Source organism: Balaenoptera acutorostrata, chromosome 16 (assembly GCF_949987535.1).
Source record: "Balaenoptera acutorostrata chromosome 16, mBalAcu1.1, whole genome shotgun sequence".
Classification (NCBI taxonomy): Eukaryota; Metazoa; Chordata; class Mammalia; order Artiodactyla; family Balaenopteridae; genus Balaenoptera; species Balaenoptera acutorostrata.
The window spans coordinates 72883708-72902034 of NC_080079.1; the positions used below are offsets into that span (position 1 = coordinate 72883708).

An 18327-nucleotide genomic window follows, 5' to 3' on the forward strand; every position below is an offset into this window, starting at 1 on the left:
GGGCTGTGCCCTGAAAGCGAGTTCGGGGCCTCCACTGTTTCCTTTTCTTTAAGCTTCTGCTGCATATGTAGCTCCGTGTGAGGCTCTGTGGAGGATATAAATTCTATGCAACAGGTATTTACTGGATAACACCGGTACCCAAACGCTGAAAATACTCCTCAGACCCTCTAAAGGACAACACAGCAGAGCTGCCGCCTTGATGGAGGGACGGAGGGGGAAACGAGGCCACAGATTATGATGAGACCATGCGTAGAGCCGTAAAGGTTCATCAGAGGTTCCAAGGAGAAAGAGCTGATCTACTCTGCAAGACATGGAAGAAAACGGGAAATGCTTGTGGAGGAAGGGGCCTGAACCTGGGTCTTGAAGAGGAGGATGGCGATGCCAGAGGCCCAGAGCCAGGAGGTGGGAGGTGACCTCGGGGAACAAGCAGTCCAGCTGAATTAGCAGGCCAGGCGCTGGCAGGAAAGTGCTTCAGGGAAGGCAGGAAGTGTTGTTTGAGGCCATTATTACAAAAGGCCTGAATGTACGGCATGGGGGCCGATTTTGGTGTCAACAGGGCAACGGCAGGGCATGGACTGGGGAGGGAGTTCCGGAGCCAGGGGAGCGCCCCGTGGACCCGGCCTTAGGATCTGAGGAAGCACTGGTCAGCCACAGGAGACCGGAGGTGGAGGCATGGGTCACGAGTCTAGGTAGGGGTCAGAGGCCCTGAGCAAGACTGACAACAAACGGGGTGAGACAGACATCTGAGCAAAGACGCTGTGTTTCAGGGAAGGACTTACGGACTCTTTCTCGGCAGTTCCATTTCTGCCTGGGAATTTAAAATCATGGGTGGGTGAAGAGGTAGGAGAAAAAATTTCACCTCGATAGAAAACCCTGGAATTCCTTCTGGGGGGAGAATGACCTTTATTGGGAAAGTGCTTTGATAAGTGGCTTGGGTTAGAGGTGGAGACCTCAGCGACGTGGAAGAGTCACAGAACCTGGAAGTTGCTAAACGGGTGTTTCCTCGTGAAGGCCCGTGTAAGTTGGGACAAGGAAGCCAGAGCCCAGGAGGGGCTGAGAGGACGTGGCTCCCACCACTGAGCTGCCGGAGTCCCTGATGCAGAGGCGGTGGAGCCTCGCAGGGAAGCAACTGAGAAGCGCGTGTTTCGGGGACGGCAGTGAACGGAGAGGGTCAAGGTCATTCCACCCAGAACTCAAGGGATACGGAGGCTCCTAGGTGAAGTTTGGATTTCAGATGTAAATAAAATGATCATTACTAAAAACAGTCACTGCAGCGCTACTACTGATAAGGTGAAAAAACGGGAAACACCCTAAATGATCAATGACAAAAAAATTAGTAGGAGCAACTCTACAATATCCCTAAAATGGAATACGATGCAATTTTTAAAAATGCTTCGGAAATGTTCGTAGTAAGGGTAGAAAAGAAACAGGTTATAAAACAATATGTGCAGTATAATTTCAGTTTTTAAAGGAAATAATGATTAAAATTTTTTAATCTTTGCTTATCTGTATTCTAAAGTTTCAACAAGACTGCACTTATACTCTCATACTACATTAAAACCTATATTTAAAAATCCAATAATAGCCTTCAACCTGCCAATCTCTCATCTTTTTTCCATTTAATTAGTAAAAGTCTTCCCCACGACAAACTTCAAGAACCCGGAAGAATGCTTTCCACAAACCACATCAGACATTATACTTAATATCTAGAAAGTTGTTAGATTTAGCACAGTCAGAAAATCTATCTGCTGGTGTAATAATCTAAATGTCACGTTAAAAAAAAAAAAAAAAAAAAAAAAAAGCTGGTTCTCGTTACACACTGGACCTTGATCATCTCCGTTTTAGGAGACAGCCAAAGCCCAGGAGGTCCGATCTCCCGCGGCAGCACCAAGCGTCTGCATGCCTTCTGACACCAACCCCCGTCTGCACACCCACACGTGGGAAGCACACGTACTTGTCTCCTGTAATAGTGATCGTGAAGCCATCATATTCCTTCCCTTGGTCTTTGAGGCTGGGAACTTTTGTGTTCACAGTGAACCCATCCTTCGTTTTAGTATTAAACTGCTTTCGGGGAAAAAGAAAATTCACGTTACTGGTGAGATTCACTGTAAATTCCCAACTGCCACTCTGCAGCGCCGACTCCGACTTTCATGTTTTTAAGACGGGTCACGGCGTGCCAGACACCGTGTATTCTCTGTCCTGGCCCCATGCCCCGACCCAGACTCTCAGCCCGAGTCACGCTCCCCGTGGCCCCTGCCAGAGGCCAGCAGAGAACCTCAGAGCAAAAGGCACACAGCCTCCCTGCGATGGCAAGGCCCCTGCTCACTGCTAAGAGCTCCCTTTGGGTCTTTTCTCTCATTCATCTATCTTAAGTGGCAACCACTTTGATACTTTGCTGAATAGCTGCACTCAACATCCTATAATTCAGAAGGGCACCTTGTGTTTATGTTAATGCTTCTTCAAAGTAGACTCTCATCTGACTGAAAAGTACTCAGAATTTTGTCAACTGAGGATTTTATACACACACATGCACACACCCCAGCTCTGCAGACCACAGAGTGACAAAGCAGAGTATTCTAAAGGAATTACACAGAGATCAGAGTGGCCCTTAAGGGTGATGAGTGTGAACACGGCTTTCTGTTGAAAACACTTTTGACAAAGTGAAATGCCAATAAATTGCTCCAGAAGAATCCTCCCCAGTTCGGTTATTTAGCGTAGCCAACATTTTCTTAGGATTGACAGACTTGAATAAGAGAATCAATGGTGAAATTAAAAGAGGTCATGCTTCGCGTAACACATTGGAGGGAAAGTTTGTCCAAAAACAGCGACAGCCAGCAGGCATTCACCAAGGTCCAGAGAAGGACATAGCTGAATGGACGTCAGCAGGAGAGCCGGCAGCAGGGGCCGAGACGGGAGGTGTCCTGTATGAGGACAAGGAATTGTAGAGGCAGAAGCATTGGCACACTTAGTACGTGCCCGTGCTCTCTAACGCTCACAGCATGCCCATAAGACAGGACACGACCTCCATCTTATAGGTGAGGAAACCAAGTCGGTGAGATGAAGTGAGGTGAGGTCTGGCCCGAGCTGGCACGAGGGAGTGGCAGAGTGGAAACAGGGACCCAGGCCCTCTCGATGTCCAGTCCCCTCATTTACTAACCAGCTGCCCTGAGGGGAGCTGAGGTACATCTGAACTTGGCTTTTCAGCAAAAGTACATGTGCTGAAAAAGTACATGTACTTTTCAGCAAAAGTACGTATATCTATCTCAGTGGAAGCTGTCATGGCATCATATTCACCAAGCACTTTAAACACAAAGGCGTATTTTTATATACTTCTACGTGTGCCTTTAGAAAGGCCAGTGTACCCACAGCCTGGCTGGAGGTGCAGTGAGCACAACCACAGTGGGACGGCCACTCCCAGATGTGGCCAGACAGGCAGTGACTTGGCACTGGGAGTCAGGCACTGGGCGGGCGATGCCCGGCCCCTTAGCTGCTCTCCAGGCAACTGCAGCCTTTTGTCCATTGTGCTTTTCTTTTTAGACAGAGATATACATATATTAAAATATCCCTAAGCTGATTTTGTATTCTGCCTAATATAGTAAATTTAAATGCCTAAAATACCCGCAGGACAGCTAAAGACCAAAACCTGGGACAGGCTCTAGTTTTCTTTCTGTCTGGTGCATCCCGCGGCCCTCGGGGAGGCCCTTCTGCCCCTTGGGGGGCGTTTGGGGAATCTATGGGAGAATGTGGTGGCTGCGGGGATGAGATGCAGGGGACGGTCACACAGGCGCGACCCCCACTGGACTTTCATGTAGGTGAAGAACCTGTTTATAATGTAATGATTATCTAGGCCTGGAACCAGACTCCGTTTTACACTCACACGCTAAATATTTGTTACAGTTTTAATACACACTGACTTTCCTAGGAATGCAAACAGCATATAAATTGAGGAAAGAGGATACTATACTTTGTGTGGAACTTTATTAAGTGTGGTTCACCATTACAGAAAACCGTATCGCCGACATCGTAGCTCATGATACTTGAGTCACCAAATGACACATGGATACAGGGCTGCATCTGTCGCTGTCACGTTCACCAAGATTTTACACATATGTGCAAGCAACTGGCTACTTCTTTGTGGCTTCTCATGAAGACATGCCTGAATGTTGACATACTGAAATACATGGTTTTCTACTATAAACAACTTACCTTTTAGAACTCCCTTACGGCACTGTGGTGACTTTTTTTTTTTTTTAAATAAATTTATTTTATTTATTTATGGCTGTGTTGTGTCTTCATTTCTGTGAGAAGGCTTTCTCCAGTTACGGCGAGCGGGGGCCACTCTTCATCGTGGTGCGCGGGCCTCTCACTGCCGCAGCCTCTCTTGTTGCGGAGCACAGGCTCCAGACACGCAGGCTCAGCAATTGTGGGCTTAGTTGCTCTGCGGCATGTGGGATCCTCCCAGACCAGGGCTCAAACCCGTGTCCCCCGCATTGGCAGGCAGACTCTCAACCACTGTGCCACCAGGGAAGCCCTGTGGTGACTTTTGAAAGAATTTTTTGAGTAGGTGGGATACATTCTTTATGAATTTCATTCTAGTGCAATAAAGGGGCCATCTGAACATGTTTACTGAGTGAAAACGGGTCTGAGAAGACTGAGAACCATTGCCTCAGTTCATGAGACCTTAAACAACCAGGTCGGCCGGAATCAAGGCTCTGCAGCACACAAGAGCCTGGGATGAGACCGGGAGAGCCTGTCAAACCCGGCGAGCAGACTGGACCCCGGGTGCAGAGTCAGCTCATGGCTTTGTCCATGACGGGATGCTTCCAGCTTATTCTTTAGAAATGGATAAGCTTTGGTCAGTCATAGAAATTTCTTAATGTTTATTTGATGTAAATCAATCCTATCTACTATAGCTACAAGGAGAACACTGACTCAAGTTTTATGTTATAGTTCAAACCATTAACTGAAAAAAACCAAATCTACCTGCTGTTGGCCCATTTTTGGGTAGTTATATTCCTAGGTGGAGAAAAGGTGCATAAAATTATAACTTCTTAATGGATTATACTTTTAAACAATATAATTTCTGTCCCCTGACATGCCCTTTATCTTGAATTCCAATGTTTCTGATACTGATACTGCCACACCTGCTTTTCTTCAGTAGCATGTGCCTGCCTACCTTTCCGCCTTCAACTTTTTGAATGTCATCTTGTTGTAGGTGTTTCCTGTGAACAGGACATAGCTGGGCTTTAAAATACCGATCTGAGATGCTCATTCTTTCAGTGAGGGATCGATTATTAACGTCATGTTGAGACACAGCATCCATTACAGACGTTTCCTCCTTACCTTTTTTCCCCTTTCTGTAAGCTTTTAGTTGAACTGATTTTGTTTTCCTTATTCCATTTTCCTACCTTCTAGGGTCTGTTCTGTTTTATTTTGGTTATTATGCAGAATGTGTTTTTATCAGTGTTTTCAAGTAGCACACTTTATAAAACTTAAAATACTTAATAACAAACATGCATTTAATAATTACGAGTTCTTTTTTTAAAAAGTACTGGGCTTCCCTGGTGGCAGAGTGGTTAAGAATCCGCCTGCCAATGCAGAGAACACAGGTTCGAGTACTGGACAGGGAAGGTCCCCCCATGCCACGGAGCAACAGAGCCCGTGCGCCACAACTACTGAGCCTGTGCTCTAGAGCCCGCAAGCCACAACTACTGAGCCCACGTGCCACAACCACTGAAGCCCATGAGCCTAGAGCCCGTGCTCTGCAACAAGAGAAGCCACCACAATGAGAAGCCCGCGCACTGCAACGAAGGGTAGCCCCTGCTCGCCGCAACTAGAGAAAGCCCATGCGCAGCAACGAAGACCCGACGCAGCCAAAAATAAATATAAAAATAAAATAAATAAATTTTTTTTAAAAGTACTAATTGTTTCCCCTAAAAACACCTGCTGCGATTTTGATGATAAATTTACCTTCATAATTGGAAGGAGGTCTTCCACTTTGTGGACCTTTTCCAGAGCTTCTCTAACTTCCAACAATCCTTTAGGATTATTAGCTCTTAAAAAGGGAAAGACAGAGAGATGGCAACTAAAATTAATACAGAAATTAATAATTAATTATGCTCTTACCTTTAATTTAAATAAATCATCCTTAATTACTAGTGGCTCAATATTCAAAATGGTGGACCACAACCAAAGTTTTGAAATAATGGGATGGTTTAATCTAATGAGTATTGGGCTACAGATGAGAATTAAGGAAACAAGACAGCAGTCTGTCTAGAATGTGAACTGGGGAAAACCTGAAAGGATGGACAGCCAATGTCTGTGTGGATATGCATGGGTCTGGGCTTGATCAGAAAACCTTGATTCTCCTATTCCAACTCTGAAATTAGAAGTAAATGTTTTTTCTTCCTAAAGTTGTTCAAATGGAAGTATCCTACTAGGCTCTTACACCAATTTTATATTTACTTGGTGACAACTAACGTTCAGAATTCCTTTTTCCCCAGCGTTCTGTCCACTGTCCTATCTATACTGTACTGCCTCTCAGTTGAGGGAGAATGAGTATTAAGGCGGAAATCCCTCATTTAATCCCTAATTAAGAAATTCAAAGAAACATCCTGCTTTCTTTGAATTCAAAGAAAGGCTAGACGCTTTCAAAGAGGCTAGAAAAGTCACAGCATTGTGTGTAAGATAAAAATACTCAGTTAAGGTCCATGGATTTTGTGAAGCTCTTAAAAAGAAGGTTGATAAATGATTATGAAAGGCTTTATGATTCCAAACACTCCATAAAAATATGATATATTTTGTTTAGTCTGTCAATAGGCTTGGTTTTCAAGTTTCATAAATATAACTAACGTAAAATACACAAACTTTATCCATTATTATGAAAAGAAAATTAAAAGATTACCCATGATAAACTAGAATTCTATCTTTAATAAAATGAAGAATTTTCTCAAAATATTCCAGGTATCTCATGTTGATCACCTGACCCCTGTAAGAAAAAACAGTTAAGAATGTTTTTACAAAGAAATATGTTCCACACAATATCTAATTTCAAAGTTAATTCAAAAGGACAATAAGAGAGCTGGGAAATTCGCTTGTTTGCAGCCAAAGAACGGGAGAAACAAACACCTGTCTAAGCGAGACTGATGGTCAGCGACTGAGCTTATTCTGGTGGGAAAGGCACCAAACTCAGCCCTGGAGATGCCAAAACAGGAAGAAAAGTCCTCAGGTACTTAAACGGGGCTCAGACTTGTATGCCCCTTTCCCCTCATGGGTCCTTTCCCTTTTTCGGCAATGTGCTCCCTCCTAACCCTCCGCGCTCCTGATAGCATTAGCTGATAATACTCCTTCTTGCTGTCTAGCTTACTAGCTGTCTCCATCTCCTCTACCGCTCTAAATAGTATTTTCCTCCCGTTTCTATCCCCACCCCCATTTGTAAAACTCTCCCAGAACCTCATGTACAGCCAACACGCCGATGCACCCATCCAACTGATGTACGTGTCCGGCAACACACACAGCCGACTGCTTCCCGGACACCGCTCCCTGGACTTCCCACAGGCGTGCCAAACCTCAAGTTCAGGAGCTCACTCCAGCTCCCCAGCGTGTTCACCTACGTTCTGCCCTGGGGCTTCCTGGCCTACTGGGGCAACCACGTGCCCGCCCGGCAATGGGACAGCCTACCCGCAGCTGCACGCTTGCCCTCACTTCTAACCCACCCCCAGTGTTCTGACCCTGCCTTCTCAGTATCCACTCTTCCCCTCCAGCTCACTTCCACAAAGCCTTCCAGACCTCAGTACCAGTGCACCGGAATGTTCCACAACTTTCTAACCAGTCGCACGCCTCCAAGGGAAGTCGCTGCCCTCTCATCTATTCTGCCACCTGTGGCCAACGTGATCACCCAGATGTGTCAATCTGTTCAGCTCACGTCTCTGCTCATGATCTCTGAATGACTCTCTTTTATTTCAGGACAAAAAGTGCCTTAGCATGGATATGTTAGCTATATTTTGGGGAAAAAAAGCTATTTATGTTTCGGCCTCTGCCTGTCTTTCCAGCCTCGACTGCTGACAGTCCCTCAATCATAAACTAATCACCAGTCATAATGCATTAGTGGTACCTCCCTGACCACGCCTGACTCACAGGTGGGTCCATGCCTCATCCACCTCTCTCTGCTTTCCATCTTTCCAAACAGCATCCCCTGAAGGCTGGACTGGGACCCCTGGCATCCTGTACACGTGACCACCACCACTCTTAACACACTACATGGTAGGCTCACAGCTTAGTGAGGTCCATCTTCCTCCTTAAGCTACAAGCCTTCTGCAGTGAGAGGCTGTACTTCACGGCTAAATCACCATCACGCCGCACAGCACATGGAGAGGGGCCTTTAGTTAAAGCTAGTTGAGTCTACCTGTGAATGTCATAAATTATTCCGTAAGAAACAGGAATATACAAGTCATAAGGGGAAAGGAAATTTATTGTCTAGGAATTAAAAAAATAAGTGTCTTAAGAACATTTCCATTAAACTTACATGTCAAAGTTGTATACTATAATATTTTCTTGATTCAGGGTTCTGGAATTAGAAGCATTTTGGATGTGACACAACTACCATAGGTGTAAAATTTACCTAAAATTAAATTCAGTGGGTCTGATACTGAAGCTGACACTCTTTGATATTTGCTCATCATACATCTAGAGGGTGGGTAAGCCCATGAAGGCTCGGTTAACGAGGTGAGCACTTCACCCATGCCCCTAACTTGCCAGAGCCTCTGGACAAAACAAAAGCTCTCCAGTTAACCTGGCTCATCCTCCCAGGAAGGCAGCTCAGCACCCAGACAGCGTTTTTCATCCAACCTCCTCGGGTGCAGCAGGGTTGGAAGGGGGAGTCTTTCCCTCACCACAAGAATTCTTTAAGCCACACGATATTATCGGGATCTTATGGTAACGTAATATTCTCCATCTAATTACTTTCTATGATGTTTTAGGACCCTTTAAAGACTGACATCTAGGCAAAAATCGGGCACTCTACCCTTCACTTGAGCTCTGCAGCAAAGAGCCTGGAGAAGGGGCACAGCATTTCTTTCTGCAACCAGGCTAGCTCAAAGGAATGTGGGAAGGGCCTTGCAGGTGCAGAGCTGATTTGTGTCAAAAAGTCACCGAGGAGGGACCACTGGGTTGCTCGTGGTCTCCATGAACTGACGATTTAAAATAAACTCCTAGGAGAACAGGAAGGATAAACGGAATGTTCATACCTGATTAAATTGACGTGGTTGTTAAAACCTCTGCTAAGACTTCGTGCTGGCATTTGATCCAACCATAACACTGGCTGGTCTGGGTCAGCAATCCTGTAAAATAGAGCTTATTTAAAAATGAAGACCTTATAAAACCTAGAAATGTTCAAAAGCATTCAAAATAAAACAGGTAGAGGTCTTTGGAAAAGTGGGGAGAAAACAACTGCTCAGTCCATTACGTCTATAAGTATGAAACACAAACCTGCAAATTCCAAAAAGATGTTCTAACTGGACCAAGGAAGAAGTCAGTACAGGTTTACTAGTAGAGCAGGATTTTTCTCATGAAAATGAGTATCAGCGGTTCCCCCTCTAAACTGTAGCTGGTTGCTAGGCCCACACTTCAAGCATAAGAAGACTGGGTACCACAGGTAATGAATGATATGCTCTTCCAGAGAGACCGCTTTTTTCTACAACACTTCACTTAAAAATGTGCTCGGAAGCACAGCAACAATCAATTCCTATTTCATAAATATTCGTCAAGTGTATTTCAAAGAATAATGATGTCAGGAATTTCTGACAAATTTCAGAGAGGAAAACATAACCTACAAGGCCCATTATTAGTAAATAAAATGGGATTCAAAACCTGTGAACTAGAGGAGACTTAACATTTTCTGACAATGATAAGACGTCTAGCTTATTTTCATTGAAACGTCAGTTACCGTCTCCACTTCACTGCGATGTCAAACATGTCTCTCCACTGCATCAGCCGCGTTTTCCCATTCATTCGAACCTTTGAACTGGTCCACGTACGCTGTACAGCTTGCATGACTTCTAAGGCTGCCAAACCCATGGCTAAAAGAAGGAAACGTGGGGAAAACAGAGTTTGTAGGTACCCTTTAGAGGGAATGATCTTCGTCAACAACTCGGCGAAAGAATCATGGAATCTAAAAAAAAAAAAAAATTGGTTCTGATGCACCTAGGGGCCGGACAGGAATAAAGACGCAAACATAGAGAATGGACTTGAGGACACGGGGAGAGGGAAGGGTAAGCTGGGACAAAGTGAGAGAGTAGCACTGACATATATACACTACCAAATATAAAAGAGATAGCTAGTGGGAAGCAGCCGCATAGCACAGGGAGATCAGCTCAGTGCTTTGTGACCACCTAGAGGGGTGGGATAGGGAGGGTGGGAGGGAGACGCAAGAGGGAGGGGACATGGGGATATACGTATGCATATAGCTGATTCACTTTGTTATACAGCAGAAACTAACACAGCATTGTAAAGCAATTATACTCCAATAGAGATGTTAAAAAAAATGACAAAAAATTTTAAAGGCAAAAAAAATGAATAAAAATAAAAATAAATATGAAAATAAACCGGGGGAAAAAAAAAAGAATCACAAGTATTGGTAATTTAACAGGACCAGAGATGCATTACATGATGGCCTGACTAAAACTCAACTCTATCAGAGGAAATTGGAGACAACCTCACACTTGTCTCCTCCCAATCCTGAAAGAACTGAGGTTCAAATCCCTCCTCACCCTACAGTAAGGAGACAGCTCTGGTGGATGAGCTGCCTGATTTACAGCAATGACTGAAGACCTACCTTCTACATCTACACCAAAGCAACGGCATAAGAGCCAAAGCTGGAAGCAGTCTTCTCTCAGAATTCAGTGTGAATGAATCTATACATTTCTGTTCTGATCACATGGAGATTTTCAGTAAGCACAACAAATGATTCTTTTCAAAAGTACAACACGGTTTACCAATCCTCTGCTCCTTTGTCATAAACACTTCCATTTTCAGATAGTTTTAAAATACCTCTGTGTATTCTCTTGTTTGGCAGGAAACCAGGTGTTTCATATTGCATCAGAGATCCCAAACGATCAGCTACACAAATCAGCTCTTGGACCTCGGGCTTATAACTCTCAAAATTCTGATGTAACACATCTCTGGAAGAAACATTACATACATGATAAAGATTTTTTCCACAGATATCTGGTTATCCAATTTCACCTGAAAAGCAGTCTCTTCCTCCCCTGGAAAAATCATCAAGGAACTTCTGACCACATAATCTTTACTTCAGTGGTCTGTACCCAACCAGACACAAATTCAAAGAAGGACTCTTCATGACAGTGTGGGCACAATCACTGTCACGTGCTTGTTAGTAACGCTGATAAGTAGTTTGCAATTCAGAAGACACGTCTGAGCCTTATTTGTTCTGTAAACTTCTCCAGAATACAGGGACTGCCTCTTTTGACAACCAACCAAACCCGACCCTATGCCCATCCCCTGCTCCGGCCCCAAGTTATATGATGCCAAGTGTACTTGGGATTGTGTATGTGACTGCTATTGTTTACCCTCCAACCTGCTAGAAGTTTTCATAACAAAGACTGCAATTCTAAGTTACAGGCTGTGTCAGCGTCCCCAAGGGTTCAGTAATTCACTAGGAGGACTCCCAGGCTCTGGGTACAGCTGTCCTCGTGGCTCTGAGGACACAGCACAATCGTCAGAGGGAAAAGGCACGTGGGGCGAGGTCCAGAGGAATCCAGGCGCACTTCCAGGACCCTGGGGAGACACGTGGCACTAATTCCCCGAGTGAAACGCTCACTGGACACGCCGTGCCCAGGGACTGTACTGGGGGCTGACCACGTGAGCACCCCTGCCTGGCAGGTCCCCGAGGCCCCCAGAGGAGGGCAGGTGTTCAGCATGAACCGCACTGTTCATACACACGGCGCAGGTGCTGGGAGCCATTCTTAGCTCTGGGCACTTGGGGGTAGGGGGAGATCCCGAAATCCCCGTTCCCAGACGCCAGCCCAGGGCCAGCCTGGTGAGCAGACCTCTCCAAGGACAGCCCTTCAGGCCCCCCTCTTTTCTGCACGTAAGTATTTCTCTAAAAAGGGGTGCTAGAGAACATACACACCTCTTTGAGCAATCTGTTTTGTTTTCATTATCTTGATTATTGAAACTTAAAAAGCATACAACCTCATTACTCAACGAAAGAACTAGAACAATTATGTAGCTCTACCTACTTGTATGCCACTTTCCTGTCCTATCCTCCTGCCTCCCAGGAAGAGGTGACTTTTCTTGAATTTTGTGTCCACAATTCCCTGACGTTCTTCTTTCAAAAAATAGGTTACATATGTAAATCCCTAAACAATATATTCTATAGTTTTGCTTATGAGCTCTATGGGAAAAATGATGTGACACTGCAGTGTACCAACTTGCTGTTTTTACTCAACTTTATATTTCAAAATTAGTCCACACTGTTGCTTGGGTCATTTGTTTATACTGCTGTATAATACCCCACTATGTGACAGTATCACATTTATCCATTTTTCTGTTCATGAACATTTGGGATGATTTCGTTTTCAGTTGTGAACAAATAAACTGCTATCAACAGGTCTCCAAGCAGACATGTGCACAAGGACATGGTTCTCTCCTGAATCTACACAGGAGCAGAACTTAAAGACTGTAGGACGTGCAAATATTCGATTTTACACAATAATGACAAACTGCTGGCAGAAGTGCATGGAGCAATTTATACCCCATTATATGAAATTTCCCCTTATCCTCCTTCTGGTCAATACTACTATTATCAGACTTTGTATTGCTAATATTTGTTTACCTGGTGGGTGAAGCATCTCATGTGGTCTTACATATTTATGAACTGAAGCATCTTTTCCTATGTTTGCCATTCATGTTTTCCCCTTGGTGAAATTACCTGTTCATGTCTTTTGCACTTTTCTAATTAGCTGTTTGACTTTTATTTGTAGAAACTGTTGGTGTTGAAAGGTTTACAGTCAGTCCAATAATTGACCCTAAGTAGGTGATATGACTTTCCTATTTTTAAGATTTTTCTCTTTACCTTAGGTGTTCTCCAGTTACTTATGATGTGTCTGAATGGATTTCTTTTCGTTTACTCTGCTTTTTAAAAAAAAAAAAATCTATGAATGTATGTGTGTCCTTCGCTCTGGAAAATTCTTAGCCATTATTTCTTCAAATATTGCCTCTCCTCCATTTTCTCCTTCTGGAGTTTCAATTAGACACGTGTTAGCCCTTCTTACATTTTACGTACCTTCTCTCTTTCAAGTTTTCTAACTCCTTGACTCTCTGTGCTCTATCTTCCAATTCTGCAATTTTCTCTCAGCTGTATCTAATCTGCTTTTTAGCCTGTATACAGAATTCTTCATTTCAATGGTTATATTTTCTATTCCTAGAGCTTCCAATTATTTTTTTGATCTGTGGCGTATGGGTCTGTGGCATTTGTCTGGTCATTTTTTATAATCTCATGTTTCTCGCTCATGTTTTGTGATCTCTTCATAATTTCTTTAAGTATTTCATTTGGAGTTATTGTAGAGTCTGTTTTCAACAATTCCAATATCTGAAGTCCTTAAGGATCAAAGTCTATTGTTTGTTGTTTCTGTTGATTCTCACAAATGGTTTTGGTCATCTTGGTTTTCATTCTCACACTAATGATCTTAATCTGTGGGAGTACTTGGGGTACAAATTGGCACTAATTTCTCCCCAGGAAGGATCTGTGTCTGCTTCTGTTGAGATCCTGGGAATGCCTCCAATATGGGATCACTTTAGCCCTTTGAAGGTCAACAAACCCACCCTGCCATGCCTCGAGGCACTCCATTGGATAGGATACCTTCTTCCTTTAAAATGTGTTTACCACCCATCACTGTAGTTTGAATACCTTTTCTTTTCTTTCTTTTTAGGCATCGAGGGGGCTGATCTTTACAGATTTTTCCTAATTTTTAAGACACTGCTAGACTGCCAGGAATTAATTTCTATTCTAAATCTAATTGTTCTGTAATGGGATAGCCTTTTAGCATATCCATTTTGTCATATTGCAGCAGTACTGGCCAGTGCTGTAATTTCAAACTTTTAATATGTTAAGAAATTTGTTTTAAAGTAACACGGTAAAGGAATAATGAATATCAAACGCTACCAAGAAGTATAAGTACATTTGAAGTTTGAAGGTGCCCCACATTAGCAGGGAATGTCGGGCTAAAAGGAAAGATGATGTCCAAAGGTAAGCTAAAAGAAATATTTGCGGACATATCCAATTCAAAAATAAATTCATCAGAAACATGAATAGAAAGCCATTTATTGACCAAGAGATATTATGATGAACTTACAGCTCAGTGTTGAAAAAGAAAAAAAAAATCTTCATTTAAAGCCCTCACTTTGAGAGTAGCACTGACATATATACACCACCAAATGTAAAATGGATGGCTAGTGGGAAGCAGCCGCATAGCACAGGGAGATCAGCTCGGTGCTTTGTGACCACCTAGAGGGGTGGGATACGGAGGGTGGGAGGGAGAGAGATGCAAGAGGGAAGAGATATGGGGATATATGTATACGTATAGCTGATTCACTTCCTTGTACAGCAGAAACTAACACCACATTGTAAAGCAATTCTACTCAAATAAAGATGTAAAAAAGAAAGAAAGAAAGAAAGCACTCACTTTATGTGGGGTTGCAGCCCTGGCTGCTCTTCATAGTCTTCTATGAGGAAAGGCAGATTCTTAGCCCAGTGGTCTTTAAAGCTTCCGGGCAGGTCCGCGTCAATGTTATATTCCGTAAGGGGAGTATCAAGGTGTGCATGAAGATATCGAGAATACTCTGCAGATGGGAAATGGGATCTGACACACCCGCATATGCCAAAGAGACAGTTTTTATAGCTAACTGTAATTTTTTATAGCCAGTCTGTACAAATACTTCAAAATAAACCATTATTTAATTACAAGGATTCTGGGACTTCCCTGGTGGTGCAGTGGTTAAGAATCCGCCTGCCAATGCAGGGGACACAGGTTCAATCCCTGGTCTGGGAAGATCCCACATGCCGCGGAGCAACTAAGCCCGTGTGCCACAACTACTGAGCCCACACTCTAGAGCCGGCGAGCCACAACTACTGAGCCCATGCACCACAACTACTGAAGCCCGCGTGCCTAGAGCCTGTGCTCCACAACAAGAGAAGCCACGGCAATGAGAAGCCCGCGTACCGCAATGAAGAGTAGCTCCGGCTCGCCGCAACTAGAGAAAGCCCGCATGCAGCAACGAGGACCCAACGCAGCCAAAAATAAATAAATAAATAAATTTATTTTTAAAAATTACAAGAATTCTAAATGGAGACTCCAAATTTTAGCAAGTCACTATTATACGATAACGGAGGTGGCCTGCCGCTGACTTGAGTTACCAGGGTCAAATACAAGCCAGTCAATCGGGGTCCACTTCGGCTAAATTTTAACCACCTTTCCATAAGCAACACCAAAGATCTCACTATTCAGTTCCAGAGTGTGGGAATGCAAGTTCAGTGTGAGACAGATCCCGCTTCCTTGTCAACTAATAGATCTAGTGACTACGTATGCGATTTCATCAACTGACTGACCAACTGCTGCTTATCTCTAGGGACGCGGTGTAGAAAAAACCAGGATATGGAGTGCCCCTATCTTCAGTCTATAGTTCACAAGTCCAAGTTCTCCTAAACCAGGAAAAAAGAGGGAATTACAATTTAGAGTAAAGAGCTGGGCTGCCGAAAAGGTAGTCCCTAGCCAGCGGGCTACTGACAACTTAAGGGGTGGCTAATGTGGCTGAGACACGGAACTCTAGATTTTAGTTAATTTGAATTAATTTAAAATTAAAACTGATATTTTATTCAATTATTAGAAAACTGCCGTATGTTTGGAAAAACTTACATATATCAGTCTACTTTTACGACTGTAAACTTTATGAAATCTAAGTTCGGATCAAGTATTTCCAATGAAAATTTAGCATCCAAATTGAGATGAACTGTAAGTGTAAAATATATGCCGTATTCAAAGACTAGTACGAAAAAAGGTAAAATATCCAATAAATAGTGTTTGCATATTAATTATATATTGAACTAATATTGTGGATGTACCGAGTTAAATAAGATAAAATATATTATTAAAATGAATTTCACCTGTTCGTTTTTACTTTTTTAGTGTGGCTACTAGAAATTTTAAATTACACACATGGCTTGTAAATGTTTTCACTTGGACAGTGCTAATACAGAGGGCTAATGATAAAGGAAAGAGAAGGAATAAAAGTAAAGATGTGGGCTTTACATGAAAAACAAAAATGTCTTTATGTATGGCAGAAAAAGGGTAAGACTGACTAATAAAAGGATAACCCAAAGATCTGCTTTCTTCTTCGTCTCAATTTAAATTCTCCAAACTATGTGGGAATTCTGATATGAAGGAATGACAGATCAGAGATACCAAGTTTTTATTTAACAGTGAAAACCTCATAAAATGTTCCTTTCCTGTCATTCCTATATCTCTGGGTGAGGTGTGACAAGTCATGGATACCCAGATGATTGTCACATTTAGGTCAAAATATGTTTTTTTGGCGTAAGTAAAATTTTTTAACTTTAGAAAGAAAAAATGTGAGGAAGAGGCAAAAAAAAAAAAAAAAAAAGCACTGGACTGGCCTTTAGAAGACATGGGCTCGTCCCTCTAATCCAGACACCACCACTAACCAAGGGACAGCTAAGGACAAGTCACCCAGCTGCTCTGAGACTCAACTGCCTAACACGGAACATCAGAGACACAAGCAGTATGGCTCCTACTCCAAGCACTCAGGGTCAGTGATTCTGCAGCTGTTTGACTTACCTCGGAGATACTTCACTTTAAGGTACTCTGGGCTGGCCTTCTGGCCTGGGAGAGGGTCATTTAGCATAACTTTAGTTTGTGCTTTTATCCCTTCATAAAACTGTCCCATTGCTACGTGGCTGAGTCCTTTCATGTACTGGCACACCTCGTTATACGGTTCCAGCTGCAGACACCGCTGAGGCATCGAAGGAGAAAACGCTGTATTAGCATCAATACAGTTTAAGGAAACTTGAAAGTGCTTTCTTCTTTAATCTGGAGTTAGGAAAGTTTTCTCTCCAGGTTAAATCAGACCAAATACATCCTCAGTAAATCAGTCTACAGGACCGGGCCACGGTTTTCTCCTCTTTCTTTCTGTTGAAGGATAAGCACTATTCTTGCCCGCCCTCCCCGCCGACCCCATTCACTTCACTGAACTTTGTTGAAGAACGACGCAGAATCACAGTTACGGTGCTTCTCACTTACGGATGCTCACCTTGAAGTTCTTAAGGGCTTCCTGCAAGCTGCCGTGGTGGTAAAGCATCATTCCCCGAAGCTGGAGGGTCTGCACGTGATTTTGGTTCAGCAACAGAGCCTTTTGAAAGCTCTCAGTGGCTGCTTCGAAATTGCCCAGCTCTCTAGGTATTTAACAATAGTAATGAACATAGTATAGGCATTTCAGTAAACATACAGAATAAATGATCCTCAGAATTATGGTTCAATCTACAAATATGATACTTTAATGTGGGTGTTTGCTTTTTTATTTTACCACTTTATAGCTACTTAGCCTTTGACGCACCATATCCTACTTACTTTTTCTAAATCTTACCAGATTATAGGATCACCATAGAGCTCTTGAAATTCTTTGGGGGAAAATTAATTTATTGATTTCCAAAGACAAATGCTTATTCAAATCCCTTTCCTCAACTCATGATCAGCTCCAACCCCTAAGAAAACTTTGTGTAAATTTTAGTTATCTGGATAGAAACATATATTTCTCCTTTGGCAAAAAGTAAGTAGGTTATAATCATACAGAGGTATATCATTGCGAATCAAATTCATAGGCTTATAATTTAATTTTTTCTGTCACTGAAGGTACTTCACTTAAAATCCAGTAAATCATTATCTACTTTAAAATTCTGAAATAAGAAGTATATTTCAGAATTGTGATCATTTCAGAGTTGAAATGGTTATTGCTGACCAGCCTTGCCCTCTTTTATATATCAAAATTTTTATAAATAATTGAAGAACCTTCAAAATATCTCATATGTCAACTTTCTATAAACAATGAAGATTTAAAATATATATATATATAACACCCACTTACATTTATACAGCACTTTACTATTTACTAGGTGCTTTCAAATCTGTTTTCAACTTATATACCCAACAATTTTGTGAGACAGGAACGATAAATATCATCCCTTAAACCTAGAACAAATCCAAACACACTTTCTCCAAGTTAGTATGAGAGAGCTTT

The 18327-nt window shown here is 42.8% G+C and overlaps 1 protein-coding gene across 10 annotated transcripts in view; it reads right to left on the reverse strand.

Moving 5' to 3' along the window:
* TTC13 (tetratricopeptide repeat domain 13) overlaps nucleotides 1-18327 on the reverse strand; it is a 69131-nt gene that overhangs the window by 6154 nt on the left and 44650 nt on the right. For 5 of the 10 annotated variants that reach the window (XM_057531085.1, XM_057531082.1, XM_057531079.1 and 2 more), the window contains 9 exons: nucleotides 17344-17485; nucleotides 16872-17046; nucleotides 14703-14859; nucleotides 11047-11177; nucleotides 9944-10076; nucleotides 9246-9338; nucleotides 6905-6988; nucleotides 5971-6055; nucleotides 1955-2064 (listed from right to left, as the gene is read on the reverse strand). In XM_057531085.1, coding sequence (XP_057387068.1) covers nucleotides 1955-2064; nucleotides 5971-6055; nucleotides 6905-6988; nucleotides 9246-9338; nucleotides 9944-10076; nucleotides 11047-11177; nucleotides 14703-14859; nucleotides 16872-17046; nucleotides 17344-17485 — 1110 coding nt within the window. Of the gene's footprint in view, nucleotides 1-1954; nucleotides 2065-5970; nucleotides 6056-6904; nucleotides 6989-9245; nucleotides 9339-9943; nucleotides 10077-11046; nucleotides 11178-14702; nucleotides 14860-16871; nucleotides 17047-17333; nucleotides 17486-18327 lie in introns of all 10 variants that reach the window. The other 5 variants (XM_057531087.1, XM_057531083.1, XM_057531080.1 and 2 more) reach the window with 2 other exon arrangements.